The 19,476-nt window shown below is 48.5% G+C and overlaps 1 protein-coding gene across 1 annotated transcript in view; it reads left to right on the plus strand.

The window, feature by feature from the left end:
* Col4a1 (collagen type IV alpha 1 chain) overlaps positions 1–19,476 on the plus strand; it is a 111,674-nt gene that overhangs the window by 39,571 nt on the left and 52,627 nt on the right. The window contains exon 2 of the mRNA XM_038326946.2: positions 5,255–5,320. Within this exon, the coding sequence (XP_038182874.1) occupies positions 5,255–5,320 (66 nt within the window). The remainder of the gene's footprint in view (positions 1–5,254; positions 5,321–19,476) is intronic.

A 19,476-nucleotide genomic window follows, 5' to 3' on the forward strand; every position in this document is an offset into this window, starting at 1 on the left:
TCTGCTCCAGTAGTTCTGAAATACATTCCCCCCTTCATAGATTTCTTAGATCCTGGAGGAAGTGCCGTGACAGGAAGTGCAGTAGGCTAGTCATCCCCCCCATGAATACTTTGACATTTTGCGCAGGACAGGGAATGTGGGAAGGAATCTGAAAGATAAGCTGTTTGGGCTTGGCAGAGCTCCACATGGCCCTATTTGGTGGGATGCGGAACACATAAAAATTGTTCAAGCAGGGATGTTGAATGTCCACTGCCATCAGAAGCAAAGGACCAGCTCATCCTGTGTGCTCCTTCCAGGCCTTGCGCTGATGGCGTGCAGGTCACAGTTAGCGGATCCATGGGGCAGACCATCCATCCCTCTGCACAGTAGTGTGGCAGCTGGCATCTGCGCAGACACAGCAAGCATGTTGCCACTTGTCCGCCATGTGGAGTGTCTGTGATGTTAAGAAGGGCTTCTTGGTGTCTTCAGCTTGGTGACAACCTAGAAGAGCCTTCATTTCTCAGAAGTTCTTTGACCTCCATCTCTGGTATCTTCTTCTTTGGCAGGGACAGTGTGCACTGTGAAGTCATTGTGTTTTCAACCTGAAGTCACTGTGTGTTTTCAACCTAGCGTATTTGACACCATTAAGGTTGCTGGGTCTACTTTCTGGAAACCATAATGGGAGGGCAAGAGAAAGTTTTACTAATGCAAATGGTTTTCACCTGTCCTGAGAGGTTTGCAGGGCTACTCAAGGAATATGAAAGGTATTTATCTGGGGATTACTTCTTAGGGCCCTCTGCATTCCTTGAATATTGTGCCTTCTGCTTCTGCTTAACGCTGTCTCTGCTGTTGAAGCTTGTGTACGCCCACATCTGAAGGGTGACAATGGGGACTGGCTACACTTTTGTTACTGTGACCAAATGCCCAACAGGAAGCAACTTACAGAAAGCAAGGGCTGATTTGTGTTCACAGTTCCCAGAGACATTCCATTCTGGAGACAGCATGGCAGCAGATGGCTCCACAGAGACAGGAGCATAGATGTGGGACTCTTCACATTCTGGTGGAACGAGAAATAGAAAGAAGCCGAGCGGAGCTGTGAAGCCTCCAGGTCCACTCCTAGTGATATACTTCCCTCATGAAGGACCTGTCTCCGAAGGACTCCATGCCCTACCCAAACAGTGCCACCAGCCGGGGACCAAGTATTCAAATACCAGGGCACTGGGAACAGGTTATGCTGTCCAGCTTCCACGTGGACAGCTTCTCATGCTCTGGTTCTGGGCTGTGCAGGAAGTGTCTGGCGGGAGTTGACAGACAGGACTTTCAGGAGGGATGCGGTTTTCGTTCAGTTCCCTCCAGTTTTGAGAATGTCTGTTCCCAGACCAACACGTGTGTCTTTATTTGCATTGAAAATCTTTATCTTTTTTTTTTTAGACACACAGGAAATCTTATTACCAAATTCTGGTCCCAGAAATTGCTTCAGAAGAATTGACTGTTCTAATAACATCTAAATTACAATACACTTTTCAGAAAGAAAGAATGAGGAGGAAGAGGAGGAGGTTTGGAGGTGAGAAGTTGAGGTCTCTCTCAGTAAAGTGTAACTGTTTTTAGTTGAGACCCCTCTGTGGTGCTTGTCCCTGGCTACCTGGGTTATCTTGTTTGTGGATGGCCAACTTCTGTGAGAGAGGCCAAGTCTCACATGGCCTGTCCTTTGAGATTATTCAGCCACATTCCAGGGCCTCAAGTGGGCAGCATTCCTGACCAACTTCCTCCTGCCGGCCTCTCATGGGAAGACAGAACAGGATTAAGTCTAATTGACCCTAGGAGGGGAAGAGACTGTGCAATTCACAGAATGTTCCAGTTCCTCCCGTTCTAGAATCTGAAACAGATGGGCTTGGGAGCTGGTGCATGTGGCCCAGTGTGCTCCAGACACGGAGAAGAATGAGCAGGGCCTCAGAAGGTCCCTCAGATCTAGAGCCAAGGGGGCACTGCTGGGCTCACAAACCACACGCGTCTTTGCATTGTGCTGAGGGGCCTCAGGAAGTCACGAAGTTTGTGACACCACCCTTAACATGAGACAGTTCTGATAACCTCGAATCTATGAAAGCCATAGAGTCATGGGCCCCTTGCAAGCCTGACATGTTGCCATGCATGGATAAGACTGTGTGAACAAGGCTTTTGTTTCAATTAGTTATTTCAGAAGTAAATGCCAACTCTGACTGAAAGGGAACCTCAGGGTACGATGTGTATTGGTTTTAACTCTATGCCCTGGAATTGCAGCAGAATAGCCCCCTGTGTCTGGTGAAATCCAGCTAGGGCCACTTCATAAAAACGGAAATCATTAAGTACCAGAATAGTGACATTTCAGACTAAAAATCCCGTTTAACAAAGCAAACAAGTATCACATGATGGGTGGCTGTTTTTTCTAAAACCTGATGGTTGTTTTCAATCAAGTCAATTACATAAGATGCAAGGCCACCCAGAATACAGCACAGCGTGGTCTCTGACTTGTCTCTTTGTGGGTTTGGTGGTGTTTACCTGCAATCCCAGCACCAAGAAGGTTGGGGCAGGCTAGCCTGATTATAGAGAGAGAACATGTCTTAACCTTAACTTCTTACCTCCAAGCCTCCTCCTTCTCTTCCTTCTCCTTCTTACTCTTTTTTTTCTCCTGAAAAACATAGTGTAATTTAGATGCTATTAGAATGGTCAGTTATCCTGAATTGCTTTTTAGGGACCAGAATTTGGTAATAAGATTTCCTGTGTGTCTAAAAAAAATACAAAAATTTGCTCTGTGACTAGAGATACATGTGTTGGAATTGGGATCAGATGTTCTCATGTAATGTGGTGTCTAGGCTGTGAGGAAAGGGCACTTGACTTCGTTGGTTTAGTTTTCAGATTCTGTCAAGAGTTCTTTTTTTTTGAGACAGGGTTTTCCTGTAGTTTCTAGAGCCTGTCCTGGAACTAGCTCTTGTAGACCAGGCTGTCCTCGAACTCAGAGATCCGCCTGCCTCTGCCTCCCGAGTGCTGGGGTTAAAGGCGTGCGCCACCACCGCCCGGCTGTCAAGAGTTCTTAAGACCTGAGTAGGTTCCAGACAAGATGCCTACCAGTTACCCACTTGGCTTTCACCATCTCTGCCCAGGGTGAGGGTTGGGGTGTCCTCTGTGCTTATAGAATCCACTGCTAGCTATAGGAACAACTCTGGGAGATTTGATTCGACGAACTCCTTCAGAGTGAAGGGAGTTGAGCTTCCTAGATGGCAGCAGCATTTCAGACAGAAAAACCCCAGCCTCATCACATCACCGTCTTTGGCTTGTCTTCGAATGTGGTGTTTCATAGGAGCTACCATTGTCTTTTATGTCGAAATTCTGGTAACCTCAAGCTGTGTTGACCCTCTGTTTAGTGTGGGTGACTGGGAGCCAAGTCTCACACAGACCCTGCAGTCTCCTGCCTGGTTAATTTCTCTGGGTGAAATCAATGGGGACAGGATGAGACTAAGCAGAATTTAATGAGTGGAGTGAACTGCCCTTGCTTTAAAGCACAAGGTGTGGGGAATGGCAGATCCCAGGGAGGAGGATGGCCTGCCACCGTTGGGACTTGGAGTTACCTACTTCCTGGTGTCCATGATGCTGGAGCAGAGATAGACTCAACAATGGGTGACATGCCACCGATTCCTTAATTAGTAACATCGCCCATTACTGCAGCCTTTATTACCCAAGTAGGTTTGGGATAAGACAGCCCCACACTAAGTTCAGGGTGTAGTAAATCAGCCTCAGGTGGTCAGAGGCGGAGACAGTTAAGGCAGCCTGTCTGTGGAGTCCCTCCGTGTTTTCTCTGTGTGCTCTGGACGGTCCTTCTTCGGTTCAGTCTAAAGACTTAGCCTTGGTGGCAACCGAAATCCACATTCAGAAGCAGACAGAGCACAGGGAGTGATCTGAAATGTCAGGAGGTCCATGAGAGTACATGCTGAAATAGCCGGGCTGTGAGTCAGCTTGAGGAACAGATCTTGACCGCTGGGCTTTACTTGGATGGCTGTCAAGTGTCCCCATCTCCAAAATATAAAATTAAGAACAGCTCACTGTCTTGGAGGCACTTGTTCAGCTTTAACTCATAAAGTAAGTGTCTCCAGATGGGGTTGTTTTGGGCAGAGGATTTCCATGGTGATGCAGCCTCAAGGATGCTGTTAAAAATATAGGCTTCTCATGAGCCAGGAACTATTAATAGCATACTTTTATTTTGAAGGATCTGTTGCCACCTGAAGCAGACTATGGGTCTAAATTTTATTTCTGAACTGGCACAGTGTCTTTAATAAAGCTTGCTGAATGGTTCACTCTGTGTCCTCTCCACTCTCCTTTAGCACCATGCTGCTGTCTATAATGGTTTAAAACTTGGATTCTGCCAGGGGCATTGTAAAGTATGTCTTTTCTTCTGTTGGCCAATTAATGTCCTGGATACTGGGCTGGGTTCTGATTTCGATCTCATCTTAGCATACTACATTAAACTGCTTCATTTCGTCTCCGTACCTGTGGGATGGAGGTGCTTTTGAGATGTGATGATTACCGACTTCTCACTGGGCATTTGAATGCGTTCCTCTCTCCAGCTCTTGTTGATGTATATTAGCAGACAACAATAAAATATGTTTTGCAATAGAGTGTTCTTTAATGTCCAGGCTTTCATTGAATTTGAACACCCGAGCTTGAAGACCAGCTCACTCACTCACTCTCTAGTCTCTTGCACACCTCTCAGTCCCTGCAAAAACAAGGGCCAAGCAGGACCCATTTTATGGAGCCCTTGCTCTTAGGTGTGAAACTCCTAATTTCTTTGCCTTGCAACACTGTTCACATAATCCCTAGGTGAGCCCATTTCTAACAGACAAAGGACAACCAGTCTAGTGACGTGCGTCATTGAGTCCAAGGCCGCTAAGGGTTTCTCTGCGGAGTGTGATTCATCATTAATCACCTCCAGGCTCTAGAGCTGCTGGGTCTCACGAATGGAGATCGCTGGGACTTGCCTCACAACTGGATGAAGATGCTAATGTCTGCCATAATTCAGATCTTTGTAAAAATGACATTTATTTATTTACTAGGGGTGGAGTTGTGTGCGTGTGCTGTGGCCCTCATGTGGCAATTGGAGGACAGCTTGCCAAAGTGGGTGCTGTCCGTCCACTGTGTGGGTCCTGGGGCTTGGACCCCAGCAGTCGGGCTTGGTGACGAGTGCCTTTGTCCTCTGACTCACGGTACTTTGACCTCCTGTTTAAACTTGCTGTCTTTCTTTGTTCAGGGTGACTCCGGCTGTGGCGGCTCTGGCTGTGGGAAATGTGACTGTCATGGCGTCAAGGGACAAAAGGTGAGTGGACCTATGTCATGATCTTTTTCTGAATGTCGCCCCTTCCCCCAAATCATGAGATTAACACTATGATTGGCAGCCCAGGGCCAACCCACTTCCTGCTTTCTCAGTCTCTCCGAGCAGCACAAGGGAAGCAGAGTGTTTAACAATGTTCTGAGCAATGATGCCGCCATTAGCAGGCGTTCTCCGGGCATCATCGTTATTGGTGGCAGTGAGCGTGGAGAGTCCGGATAGCTTCCCCGTGCTGGCTGTAGAGGAGAAGGGTGCCGGCACGGTATCTTTGTACTCAATGGTCCTTTTCGGAATTGATGGATAAGGGCTAAATTTAGCCTTTTTTTTCTGGTGTCTGTGGTCATGGGTCCTAAATGACATACAAGTGTTTTCAGTTCCCAAGGGCATCCCTTTGAGAGTCTAAAATGTACACACATTAAATTCATTTTTGTTTGTTGTTCTTAGAAACAGGATGGGAGCAACATAGAACACACACATGAGAGAGAGAGAGAGAGAGAGAGAGAGAGAGAGAGAGAGAGAGAGAGAGCGCAATAGCCACCTAAGTGGGGGAGAATGTCCAAGCCTGAGAAGGGTTGCAATCAGTTTCTGAGATGGACGTGCTTTCTGGTGTCCCCAGGAACACTCGGATAGTTCCTTCTGTGGAAACTGGACTATCTGGGGCCAACGGCCACATTGCTTTGTGCCGTGTCAGGCTCTCCCTGGAGATGGGATTAGCAGACTTGGTCTCCCATTTCTGAGCTAGATCTGAACACTGTCATCATGCAGTCAGTACAATGCCGGACAACCTGCCGTTTGGCTCTCACTGACTTTCAGAGTCAGCCTGAATGGTTTATTTTCCCAGCTGCCTGGAAGATCTCTCTTTACTCAAGTTAGGTAACTGATTTGGCCTGCATACAGTGGCTTTGTGTCCTCAGGGCTGGCCTTGTTGGGAATGATATCTTAAACTGATAGGGCCTAGATATTCTTGTTTGATAAGGGATCCCTCTCCTAGCCCCTGGAGTGGTAGAGGCACCCCAGCATCTGGCATCTGCTTCATGTCTGCACATTAAGTGTGTATGCATTGCTGGAACAGGTCTTGCTTAAGAAGCCTTTCAAGTCCCTTGACCAAAGCAGTCCTCACTTATATAGAGCTACCGCTGTTCCTCACCCTGCAATGTCCAGAGAAGGAACCTGTATTAAACTAGAGGGGAAGAGGCTGCTCCTCTACAAAAAGTCCCAAGCAAGAGGCCAGATTGCAGAAGCAGTGGAGAAAAATACATCTCTATCCTGACAAGAGAGTACCCTGTGTTGAGGAGCAAGAAGGGACATCTTCCTGGTGAAGCAGGATTAGGGCCACACTGTGTTCCCTGCACCTGGCCTGTTTGCATATCAATTAGACTCCGGTGTCACACACACAGGTGGAAAGACTTGTTAACTTATTTTCATTAACCACCAGAAACTGCCTATGTCCAGTAGGTGAACACTATCATAGAACCGCTTTGTCTTTCTGCCTAGGGATCCATGCAAGGGGCCTTCCTGCAATCCTGGGTGCACAGAGAGTCTTAATTAAGTTATGCCGGCATCCCATATCTTCATAGAAGACTTTAACCCAGCGGTTACCCAGACCCTTGCCAAAGATGTGGGAGGAAACACATTACCCCGTCACTACCCATTACACTGCCTCTGATTCATGACCCCTCTCCACATGCTTAGTCTGTACTGCGGAGCTAGCGTCGCCATGGAGAATGCTCCCTCTCGCTGCGGCCTCTCTGTCCAACGTACATGCAGTATCGGGACTGAACGGGCCGGCCTGGAAGTGATTTTTCTACTTCTACCTTGGAAATCTGGGAAGCATTTGGTGTAGTGTTAGAAGCGAGCTTGCCCGGGACAGCGTTTTCCCTAGTGGGCAGATGTCTTGTGGGTTCACTAGCCGCTGAGCCCCGTGGGTGTCTGATAGAGTCGCTCAGGTCCCCTGCCTGATTTACCAGACATCTTCCCACAGACAACAGCTGCTGCTCACGGGCAGTAGGGCTAGGCTTAGGTGTGTCAGAGTGGAAAAGAGAAGGAGAGGCTGGGTTTCCATAGCCACACGGCTTATGCATGGTCCTGAGCACTTTTTCACGTGTTACCACGACACTTGCCGTGGAAGAAAACAGCTAGTGTGGATTCTCGACTTGGTCACTACATTTTGAGTGTGACAATTGTGTGTGCGTGTGTAGGTCCATGTGTGTTTAGGGATGTCTTGCAGCTTCCTTGGTCTTTATGCACTTAGTGTGGGGGGCACACTGCTCCATTGTGACAAAGAGAGATGCCCCTGAATATAGCTAAGTATGTCTTGGGGAAGGGGGTCAAGACCTACTGGGTTGACGGCTGCTAGCCAGAGCCCTGGGTGGTTTTGTTCGCAATGTCTCGTTGAGCCTCTTCAAGATCTATGCTGCCCACTGAGCTGATAATGGAGGGAGGAGTGTCTGGAGGGTAACTGAGAAGTCAGCTTTCTCCCCTAAGTTGTGGGCAGCCCTTACAGGTCTTGTTAGGCAAACAGACCACAGGGGGTCATACTGTGACAGAGAGCTGGCCAGGTAGGCCCTATGTCTGTGGTCCAGTTTTTCCCGAGAGCCAGGTTGTGGGGATCCTGCCCAGAATGATAGCATTCAGTTGATCTTGGAAAAGCTCATTCCTTACACCAAGGCAATAGGGTGTACCAAGAGGTGCAGAGCTGCACCCTTCTCTCAGTGAGAATTCCCATAAAAAACACCGGCACACAGGTGATCTGGAAGGGAATTCATGGCTCTGGTTAAAAACCAGCGAGTGACCCCTCATTACTCACTGGACGTGCTGCCTCCTCTGCTTCCCTGGCAGCAAATGTGGCCTTTTCATATATACAGGCAGGACCCAAGTGTAAGACCATGGCCACGACCTTCTTCCAACTCCCGGGGAAGACGCGCTGTCCCTATACATTCTGCAGGCTCCTTAGTGCTCAGGTGGGCTTGCCTCTGTCTGTTTAGGGGAGTGTGATGCAGGCCAGGTTGTGTTTGGTTGTGCCTCTTCTGGTTGCTCAGAGAGCAGTGTCTAAAGCCATGCACCATAGGAGCGGAGACCTCTCCACAAGGAGGGCTCACTCTAGTCACAGCCGACCCTAAGAGGAGAGGTGGAATTTTCCATCCTTTCAAATCTAAGTGCTGTTTTGCACTGCCTGTCTCCCATCCCTCCAGGGCCAGAGGTTGCCATGCCTCCTGTCTCAGAACCGGAAATTCTCTGACTTCAAGAGCGTCGTGGCTTGCATTCTAGTCATTTTTGGGCTATGCTGTGATGATCAGAAAAAAATCCCACAGGCCATAACATCACTGTTAAGATACAGGACTCTTCCTTTGCTACATCACAAACACAGGCTGCGCTCTGAGTCATCCTTAGGTCGGAGGTGACATTCCCTTCCGAGGCGAGCATTGCACTTTATCAGTATTTTTGGAGAATTCAGTAATCTTCCACTTATAAATGTATTCATTTCTGTTGATTTTTTTTTAAAAAAAAACATTTCAGCCACGACTTTATTGTGAAATATAAACGTACAAACATGTTTTTATATATTCTGCTTTACATACGGGTTAGTGGCTCTCTTTTTATTCCTTGTTATTCTTTGTGGCTGTGCATAATTGAATAAACTGAGACCCTTAAGGGTGACAGGACAAGATTATCTTTTTATGGGTCACAGAGATTTGTAAATTTATTTCCCAGAAATTAAGCTACACCAAATATAATGTTTAAATGTTAGAGGAAACCCATTGCTTCCCAGGCAATACATTCTTTTGTGTAGCTGATGAAAGATTTTTGTGAAGATTCTTTGAGACTCTGAGCCAGTTAACTGATTTGAATAAGCAACAGGTTATTCATAAGAGTAAGAAAATTGACTACTTTCTTTGAGAAGATGCTTCTTTGAGTAGAATCTAGTTCGTTTCAAAAAGAAAATTCATTTTTTTAAATTTTCAATGTATGAGATACAAAAAAAATCAAGCTGCATGAAAGAAATGCTACTACTCACTGTAAAATATTAAAAGACTTTCTTACTAGGTCCAAGGCTAGTAAGTGCCCCGAGTGTCTCTAAGATTGTCCCTAGCGTTTTTGAGCCTGGCAGGACATCTTTTTGTTTACCAGTGTCCAGAACAGTCTGGAGGCAATGCATCCTGTGTAGAGCTTCCCCGGATGTGGTCTTTATGTTACCTGTAGGATGTCTGTCCATGTCCTTTGGTTCAGGAAGATTCTGAGGACAGTTTGAGAAATGAGCAAAACACACATTTTTGGCGCAGGTGGCTCAGAACTCTGCTGTGGGTTCCCCCATCTCACAAGGCGTGGCTTTTATCAGATGGCTCAGACCAGCATGTACCCAGAGCTAGCGTGAATCCTGCCCCAGAGGGGTGTGTGTGCCCACATGGCATGGCAGCAGTGCCAGTATTTTTAGAGTCGGGATAAGTGTGAGGAACATTCACTTGCTGGCTCAACTCATGGAAGTTCACAGACTGCAGACCAGCCTCACACCCAGCTAAACTCCTGCATTTAGACAAAGATGGAGACCAAGCGACCAGCTCCCAGAACCCAGGCTGAGAGACATCAGACTGCTTGTCAATCCTGGAGGAAGTGTGAGCCTGGGTGTGCTTGGGAGGCCTTTCTGGAAGCATGGGTCATTCACTTCTAGTTTATCTGTGATTTTGGCAGCCATTTCCAGAATCGTTATTCTGTGACTTCCAGGAGAAGCTGGTTCCCGTATCCGCTGTCCCAGCTTCCCTGAACACTCAGTGTTCTTCTGTTGCTAAGCACTCTTCCTGACGAGCATCTCCATCTGAGAGTGCCTCCCAGGCTCCCCCCTTGCCAGCACTCCTTAGTTAGGTATCATGACAGGGGGTGCTGTGTGAAATGTTCCTGTGTTTCTGAGAATGCGGGGCTCTGGGGCTCCATCGTGTCTGGCTCCAGGACTCTGGGCCATGCATGTTTGTCTATAGGCTCTGGGGATGTTCTCTTCCCGTTTGGTGGGTGATATGGGCCAGCATACACTCTTCCTTTTCCATGTGTGTCTGGTGTCTTGTCATGCCAAGATTTTTTCCAGATGTCCCGATTTCCTATTTCCTCACACTGCTCATGAATCATCCTCTGGCTCCCTGATCGTGAGAATCAGCATGGATTCCCACAGTCACCTACTTTTGTCTTTTTTTTGGGGGGGTGGGGGTAACTTTTAAAAGGATTTTTATAAAAAGTGCCGAATCCCAGGACACATAGCCACAGCTCGCCACAGGGAAGACGCTAAAGGGATCCATGCCCGTGTGGGTGTGTCTCATTCCACCCCCTGTGTCCTGTTATGTCTCCCTGGTATATCAGTATCTTTAAGGGACCTCGAGCTGCCTCGGCCACCGCTCACATTCATCTGCCTAGGTCTCGACTTTAGCTCCATGTGCCCCCCTGGCCATGTGCTTCCGGGGCCGTTACGCTCTGGGCTAACCCTCCACAGCTCTCCACTTGCAGCTGTTTGGAATGTACCCTCTCCAGCACAGCTCGGAACATAGTAAGTGCATTTGGTTCCCATGTTCGGAAACAGCAGCAGGGAATTTAATGGCTTGAAATTAGGTCCAGGGGTTGGCTCGAGATTCTGGCTAAGAAGCCCATGGCCCTGAACGTGATATATAGTCCTAGATCTGAAACGTTCAATTTCATGCCTGATTGGAAGTGGGCTTTCCTGGGAGATTGTCCATGGATTCCATCTAGAGCCAGTCCTCAGCAGCCTCGTATCCTGTGGCTTCAGCATCCTGGCACTTCACATGAGTCCACACTGTGCGTGGGGCAGGCGTTTTGCGGTTCTTGTCTTAGCCATACATGGGCAAGTTACAATGTTTTCTTTTTGTATATGTGAGCCCAACACAACACTGGCTGACGGGAAAGGAGTCATTGAAAGTGACAAAATGAGGTTTTTATGTTTTGATTAAAGATCAAAGACCCACCATAAGTCCCAACAAATGAAAATGCCCCTGGCTTTCCCTCTTGTGTGTTGGTTGCTGTCACGGGTATGTAGCCTGCTTCCAGGCAACCGTCAGGCTGATGATGAAGATGGAGCATGGATGTTGGAAGCTACACCCTTGGAATGAGACTAACAGAGCCCTGGGTCCTTGCGAAGTGGTTGGGGCACAGTGGGCAATTAAACAAAGGGAGAATTAGTCAGGGCTAATGAGCATGCCAGATGACTTCGGGGAAGTGGTCCCTCTTGTTCAGTTTCCCGTTTGGCAAACCCATTATGATGTCAAAGGTACACCACAACTCCATGTCCGCATATGGCTTAGCATCCCTCCTGGTAACTATGTGATTTTGTAATGGTATAATGCTTATCTGACTCCACATTTAATTGACTCAGTTTCTTCCCAAGAGGTTCTGGTGGTGTTTGGGGGCCGATCTCCAGAGCATTGCCCTGAGGCTGTCCCTGGCAGCAATCCCTCAGTAGGGTCATTCCCCCGTTAGTCCCACTTATAGACTCATCTGCTAGCAGAGGAAGGATACTTTCAGGAGTGGGTGCTGGCTGGGACTTTCTCACGTCTTTCCTGGGACCACAAAGGCTCGTCCAGTGTCCTGCTGAAACATGTCACATCTAGAGGTCAGCTCGTGGCTCTGGGTGAGAGGTTCAGAGGTGGAGTGAATTCCAGAGTCTAAATTACCGGGCTGCAGGATTGATTTGGACATGGCTTCCTCTGGAAGATTAACCCTTTGATCCAGAAAGTTTCCGAGCACTCCAGCCCTCTTTATCTCTCCCCTCTGTGGGCTCTCTGTGCTCCCGGGAGCACTGGTTACTAAGACAGGCAGCCCTTATCCGAGAGCCATGGTGGAAGGAGCAGCGATCTGGTAACAATACAGAGATGCTCCAAGCTGAGCACGATGCTGAGCAGAACAGCTGGAGAGCTAACACTCAGTGCAAAGTTGAAATGGAGGCAATTCAGCTGTGTGCTAGCACATGCCTGCAACACAGCAGCCTGCTCAGGCGTGACACTCGTGTGGCCTCATGTCGCTTCCCCAATGCACACCAAGTTTACCCTCGTTGTGGAAGGGTACATCTCCAATATGGGAGCTTGTTTTAAAGCAGGACTGTCTTCTTGCCTCACCGTACTGAGTCACGCTGATCTAATCAGACCTTCATTTTATGGGTGAAAGGAAGGGCCCTGAAGACTCTTTTCCCTAGACTGTTCTTATTCAGACTGTTGGGATATTTTCTCCAGAACCATTCCTGCTGGTTTGAGGCATTTTATAAACAATAATCATGATTCATCCCCACGGGCCATGCGGGCAGTGCTCTCCACTGTGTCTCCTGCTGATAAGGATTAGAAGCCCCAGGGGAGTGGTGTCTTGCTCAGAGGTCCTTGTTGCAGAGAGAGGTCCATGCTGCCCATTTCTGGACCACACACAGCCCTGGGAACAGACTGGTGCAGACAGCATCCCGTAGCCTAGTTCAGGAGGGCGTCCTCCTCCTGGGCTCATCATCCTGCTCAGACTGGGGACACTTACTCTTTCTTCTTCCAGAGACAATGAGGGTAGTTAATTGAGCATCTTGTTTGCCAGGGTAGAAGCAAATACAGTTGAGGGGACTTCCAGCCGAGCTAATCATAACATTCTCGCGTCTGATGGCGGTTAGAGTGATGTTTTTCTTTCTCATGGGTTTTTCAGTTGCTTGTCTCCATTGAGGAGCAACATAGTCTGGGGCCCTGGTGATTCCAAGGCCTGATGATATCAGCTGAGGCCTGAGATGATGCTGATGTGAGGGGAATTTTACAAGTTTGCTTCCCGGGCCCCAGACCATCTTGTTACCTATCTTTATAAAATTCTCTCCTGTTCCTCCCTGAGTTACTGGTCCTTTCCCAGTCTCCTCTTCCTCCTATGCATGCTCATAGCATAGGCTCACCTGGTCTAGTTCCCAATATCCCAGAATTCTTTCTTGCTCCTGACCTATGGCTGAAGGCCCAAGAATAGGGGTGGTCTATTTGCGGGTGAACACCAACTGGGTGGGGAGCCCCAGAGCTGTGACCAGAGGTGCAAGTCAGTTCTGTGGGGTCAATATCAGGAAAGGGGATCAGGGACCCTGACATGTAGTACCAGGATCATTTTCTTTGTCCTGGTCTGTCAGGATGTTGTAACGAAAGACCCCAGGCTAAATGACTTGTAAACACAGTTCTGGAGGCAGGAAGTCTGAGGTCAGGATTCCTTGTCTGATGACAGCCGGCTTCCTCACAGGCAGGTGTTCCCATTGTGTCCTCAGGGTGGGTCCTGAGAGTTTCGGTTCTCCCTTGACCTCACCACCTTCCAAAGGTTGCCGCCCTGTCCACACCACACCTGGGGACTAGAGCTCAACACTTAAGTCCTGCATTCGGACGCAAGGTCTACCTGGGGAAGAGGACGTGTCTGTCCTCAGCGCACCTGCACCCTGAGGCGGACGGTGCAGAACAGCTGCTTGTGCAGCCTTACAGCCAGGTGTGGACCTGTGTCTCCTACATTCCTCCCCGGTGACTCTCACAGGAGATATGGCTGACCCCTCAGGTCCCTCCTGTCTGACTTGGGTCTTCCAGCAGCGTCACAGAAGACATTAGCCTGGCCTGTCTAATCTTTTATCAGCGAGAATGGGAATGTGGTGGCTTGCAGGCCTCTCAGCTGATGTGGGACTGAGGGAGGTCAGCCACGACATTTCCTCGGGGTCAGATGCCTTTCCAGTGATGTGTTCTGGGAAAAGGGCCCTGTGATTCAGCAGTATTTAGTGGTGTCCCCTCAGTGTCCCCTCATCATTCATTTCTCTCGTGAGCTCTGAGATGTCCCAAGCCGCTGGTGTCTGGGTGGGTCTGGGTGGGTTTATGACGCCTGTCCTGCTTTCTGCCTCCTAATCCAGCCACTTAGGGTTCCATGTCTTATCTCCCAATTATTTTTCTTTAGAGATGGGAAGTGGCTGCTAGAATTCAAAGGAACTATTTAAATCTCGCCTGGCTTCCTTCACTTTGCTAATAGTTCTCCCTCCTCCAGAGGCAGCTTGTCAGCTGTTTCTTTGATTTGGCTGTTAAGATAAGGACCGGGAACTAAAGAGAAGGGGGTGGGTTGTAGCTCATGAGTGTGGGAGTGGGCACAGCCACGCTGCTTTCTGTGTCACCTGTGAATTCATGGGTGCCTCAGCCCACAGTGTGTATCTTTTTCGTTTGTCTATCCCAGCCTGGGACATTCTCTAGCACATGCATTCTTTAGGACACATTTCTCTCAGTGTCCCAGATAAAGAAAGAGGGGGGATAGAGATAGCTAGATGGATAGATAGATAGATAGATAGATAGACAGATAGATGGATGGATAGGTGATAGGTAGGTAGGTAGATAGATAATACATAGACAGATGGCCAGCACTGACATCAAGACAGGTTCTAGACTTCCAGACAGCTTGTATACCAGACCTTATTATGCACAGCCTGTGTTGCTACACTCAACGTGAGCACCCACTACAAGTCAAATTTGGCTTTCTAAAGGTAATGATTGCACACAGTGACAGATGTACACAGGCACGGGACACTTGACACTCTGTCCAGCATGTTGTTCCCGAAGCCAGGCACTTAATCACGCAATTTATAAACTAGCTGTTCAAGGACAGGGGTTGAGCTTGTCACTTCTCGTATGCCCTGCTGTGCTGTGGCATCTCTAAGGGCTCTGGGGGATGGACAGGCCTTGAGTGGCTCTGTTGGTTTGGAATTCCATGAGTGAGCTCAGGATTTCCACAAAGTGAGCAGCTGGATACCTGGGAGACAAGAGGGTGTCCTTTGGGATCTTGGCTGGCGAGTCCCCTCAGCTGTAGCATCTCTTTCAGACCTTAGACCTTTGGGGTGAGGCACTGTGCTGGCAAGCTCGTCCTGCCTCAGTGCTTGGTGCCAGCTTCCCTCCCTGTCTCTCTAACACTCGGTCATCTGCCCTCTAATCTTTTTTTTTAAGTAGCAAATTAAATGGGAAAATTCATGTTTTTATACTGTGCCATCTATAATCTATTTTATGGGAAGTCTACTGCCTCGTAATTAACAAACTGCAATGGAATTCATTTCCATATCTTGATTACTGGCCAGAGAACTTAACATTTAATCTATCGGTATTAAGGAATTAAGAACATGAGAGCAGGAAATGATACTATAAATTTAGTATGACTTTACAGACCTCTACGAAATAGGCCTAGGAAAAATGGCACAAAGAGTTTAAACTTAAATTATCGTTGGTTTAAAACTAATTGGACTGTAGCCTGGCTTCAGGTATGGCCCCAGTGCAGCTTCTACAGGCGTGGATGTCAGTTTTGAGAAACAGTGAAACAGCAGCCCAGGAAAGCCGTTTTCAAGTATCGAGGCCCTCCCCACCCCACCCCACCCCCCCGTGTTATTCTTCACTGTTATGTCTCCCGCCTTCTTCACTGACATTTAAATCAAGATGTTTTTGATCCCAAGCAAAATGATACAGAAGTCCAGCTTCTTGCTTTGTTTCTTCGAGTGCCTGTGTTTTGAAGGAACTGTGATATTTCGTGGAAACAGACTAAAATCCCTTTCTGTGCTGGCTCAGGTCTGTGTGACAGTGACTTCCAGGCTCACGACTTTGGGCTCTGTGAGTCCCCAGGCTCAGCCAAAGCTGTCCTATGTTACAGGGAGACTTGACTGCCCTCATTTTTACCCCCTTGGAGAAGTCCTTTGTCTTTCAGCTTCTGGCTCTGGTCAGTGGAGTTTGGAACCACAGTGAATCCCAGGGGAAAACGGGCCCAGTGCTGATAATTACCTGATAACTTGTTGAGGGAGGGGAGTTAACGATGGACACCAAGCGTGTATGCCATCGGATATGTGTGGGCTGCAACATGAGTCCTGGGACCTCATTAGAGGATGCGTTGGTGTGCAGTGGCCTTGCAAACAGGAAGCAACCCAATACGTGATCAAATTTGACCCTTGGTCAGCCAGGCAGGGTGGGCATCTCTATTGACCCATGGGAAAACTGAGTTTTAGAGAATCCACATGGTGGGCATTGGAGCCAAGGCCACAATCTTCTCATGCCTGGCTGGAGCTCTTTTCCCCATCAGCGCAATGGGCGGGAGACAAAGTCAGATTCCTCCCGGGTCTGCTCCCTCCCGGCGCCTGGATGCCTGTCCTTTTCAGTTGAGTTTGAAATGCCCTAGCCTCCATCTTTTGGGTTATTTTATTTTCTTGTTTTCCTAGTAAACGTTTTATATGTCCTAATTTACTTTTGAGGCTCTCTGGCGAGTTTCCTCATGTTTAAACCCAAAGACTGTCCTATACTTTTATATTATTAGTTATAGATGTTGCTCTCAGGGTTAGATCTCCTCCCCTCCCCTCCCCTCCTTATCCTTCTCTTTTTGAGACAGTTTCTTGTAACCTTGAACTCCAGAGTCCTCCCGGCTGAGTGCTGGAGTTTTCGGGATGTGTGGACCAAGCCTGGTTTGTCAGGATATTTATTTCATTGGTATTGTTCATGTTTTCTGTTACCACAGACAAAAAAAAATGTTCATGGCCAGACTGTGGCATTTCCTGACATTTATATGTCCTAGTTTTGTTTCAAGACCCCGTCACACCCACACACGCTCTCAAGTTAACGTCTTCATCCTCCAAGGGCTACTTAGGAACAGAGGGTATTTTTCAAATTTCCCGTTAACGCAAAACACACTCTTTAAACAGTTGGTTCAGAGATAACAAAGACAAGCAAACTTATCTTTATGGGCAAAAAGATTTATTCTTTTTTTTGTCTGAACTCAGGAAAGAGCCGCCACCCCCCCCCCCCCCGTGAAGTCTTGATATCAATTATCTATGTTCTCCAAGTCTCAGCCCTTCCCTAAATAAATCCCGTTAAGCCAGAGCAGAGAATTATTTGACCATTTTTATGGAATCTGGAAAAAGAGGGGCAGGCGTGCTGCCAGCAGAAGGTGACCTCATGGCAGTTCTGGGCAGCCCTTGAGGATCATCATCTCACGGTGCCCAGATCAGGGGCCATCCAGCATTTCTCTGAAGTCTACTGTGTTCTCTGAGGACAGCCTCCATCAAAAGGACAGTATCCTGGTGGGGTTAGTGGCAAAAAGGCTGCAACAGGTCAGGTCACAGAGATGGGACCTAAGGGGACACTCACCTGGGTGTCCGAGTTGTGGCAACATTGCTTTATTGTCTACATGAAGGTTGCCTCCTTGCTTTGTGGCCTGGCATCCCCAGAGTGACCTCCTGTGTGGGGTGAACCTAGTGTGCCTGCCCACCCGAAAGACCCCCTAGGGAACTTTGTGCCAGCACAAGAGAGTGGGGTGTCTTCTACAAATAAAGACAGAACAAGGCAAATGGAGCAAAGGGCTGTGGGGTGCTTTGCCACCCTGGGTTGTGTCCAATTCTGTGCCCGTTAGTCTCTTCCCTCTATCTTCGTTGGCCCTAATAACCCGATTCAGCCCCCCACTTGCTGCTGTGCCCAGCGTACACAGTCATCCAGGGACACAGCTAGCACAGTTCCCAGCCTGCCGTTCAGTACCATGGAGACCTTCTGCTGCAAATGAGTATTTATTTATTTATTTGATCAATCATTAATTCACTCATGCATTCTTTCACTCTTTGCTCTTTTTTTTTTCTTTTTTCTTTTTCTTTGTAACACGCTGTAGCCTAGGTTGGCCTGCAGCTCATCATGCAGCTTGGGCTGGCTTTGAACTTGTGGCCAGTTCTGTTGCTGGGTGTGAACCTCCACGCCTGACTTGTATGAATCTCTTTCCCTTCTCCCCCCGAGTCTCACACACTACAGCGAGGAGGGGAGCCAAAGGTGAACCTTGAATATGTTTTGCTGGCAGGGTGGTGTGCTGCCCCTGTCCTCTGTGTACCTGTTTGTAGGACTCCATTGCTTTCTGTGCCCTGTGCTGTTCCCATGCCGTTACTTAACCAACCGGATCTTCTCGGTTTACAAAGTAGGTGCAAAAGTTAAACTGAAAAATACCCATGATGCAGAGTGGCAGGGACCATCAGGAGGAAGGGGAGGTAAGAGTGGGAACTAGGAAGAGTGGATCTCCTCCTTCAGTACAATTGATATTCACCAATTAAACCAGAAGAATCCGTGGTTCTTCATTTCTGCAGCCACAGCGCCTTGTTGCTCCTTAGTCCCAGCATACAGGCTTTTTGTTTCATACTTAAAGTTCTTTCCTAGATAGTTCTACTTCTTAGGCCTTTGTCAAGCTCACGTCTCTCTGTTGTGCCCTTGAATGTGTGTGTATACACACATGCATGCACATATTGGTGCAGAGGTGAGACAGGGTCTCTTGTAGGCTGACTTGAGCTCACCCTCTTGCCTCTGCCTCCCAAGTACAGGGATTTCAGGTCCAGCCACCCCACCCAACATTTGATGCACTCCTGCTGTTCACAGCCTGGATCTACTAGAGACGCGTGGACCCAGCGCTCCCTCTGGTGGCCAGACTGAGAGCCACAGAGGACTGGCTGCGCAATAGAGACTAAGATTTCCTGAAGTCTCCTGTGTCTACACTTCGCTAAGGAGGGATCTAGCTAGGATCCCTTTGTGTGTCCTAGGGTTAGATGTCACTGCCATGCAGGTAGAGCTTCCGGGAGCTTCCTGAGTTAGGGGACCAGAGAGGGGGCTGCGGTGAAAGGTCTCTGGCATCTAATGAAAGCCATGGGGGAGGTGGCCCTTCCAACGAGGGTGTAGCTCAGCTCCCAAGGCTGAGCAAGTAGATAGTCTGCAGGTGTGGGACCTCCTTTGGTTTTCCCGAGCTTCTGGCTGAAGGTCACGGACAGGTGGGGAAGAGCCCGCAGCACTTGGCGAGCACAGAGGCAGGAGGCCAGGGTGGGTCCTCCAGGATACGGACAGGGAACTCCATGTGCTAGATGTCTGCATCTTCGCCCTAGCAATTTGCCAGCATGCCGGTCTGCTGCCGCTTCTCCTCCGTCGGTGACCCCCATCTTGGCCAGTTTGCTGTTGGAGGACTGGCTCCATGGGAAAGTTTTGACTTGTCTATGTTAGGAAGGTATTTGCAGCTCTTTGGTTATTCCTGTGTTGAGTGAACGATTCGCTGTGTCTCCTCACCGCCTTGGCTGCGGTGAACCCCATCGTGAACTCGCTAGCCGTGTTGACACTGAGACCCATGGTTAACTTGCTGGCAGGGTTGAGGTT

This window comes from Arvicola amphibius, chromosome 4 (genome assembly GCF_903992535.2).
Source record: "Arvicola amphibius chromosome 4, mArvAmp1.2, whole genome shotgun sequence".
NCBI lineage: Eukaryota > Metazoa > Chordata > Mammalia > Rodentia > Cricetidae > Arvicola > Arvicola amphibius.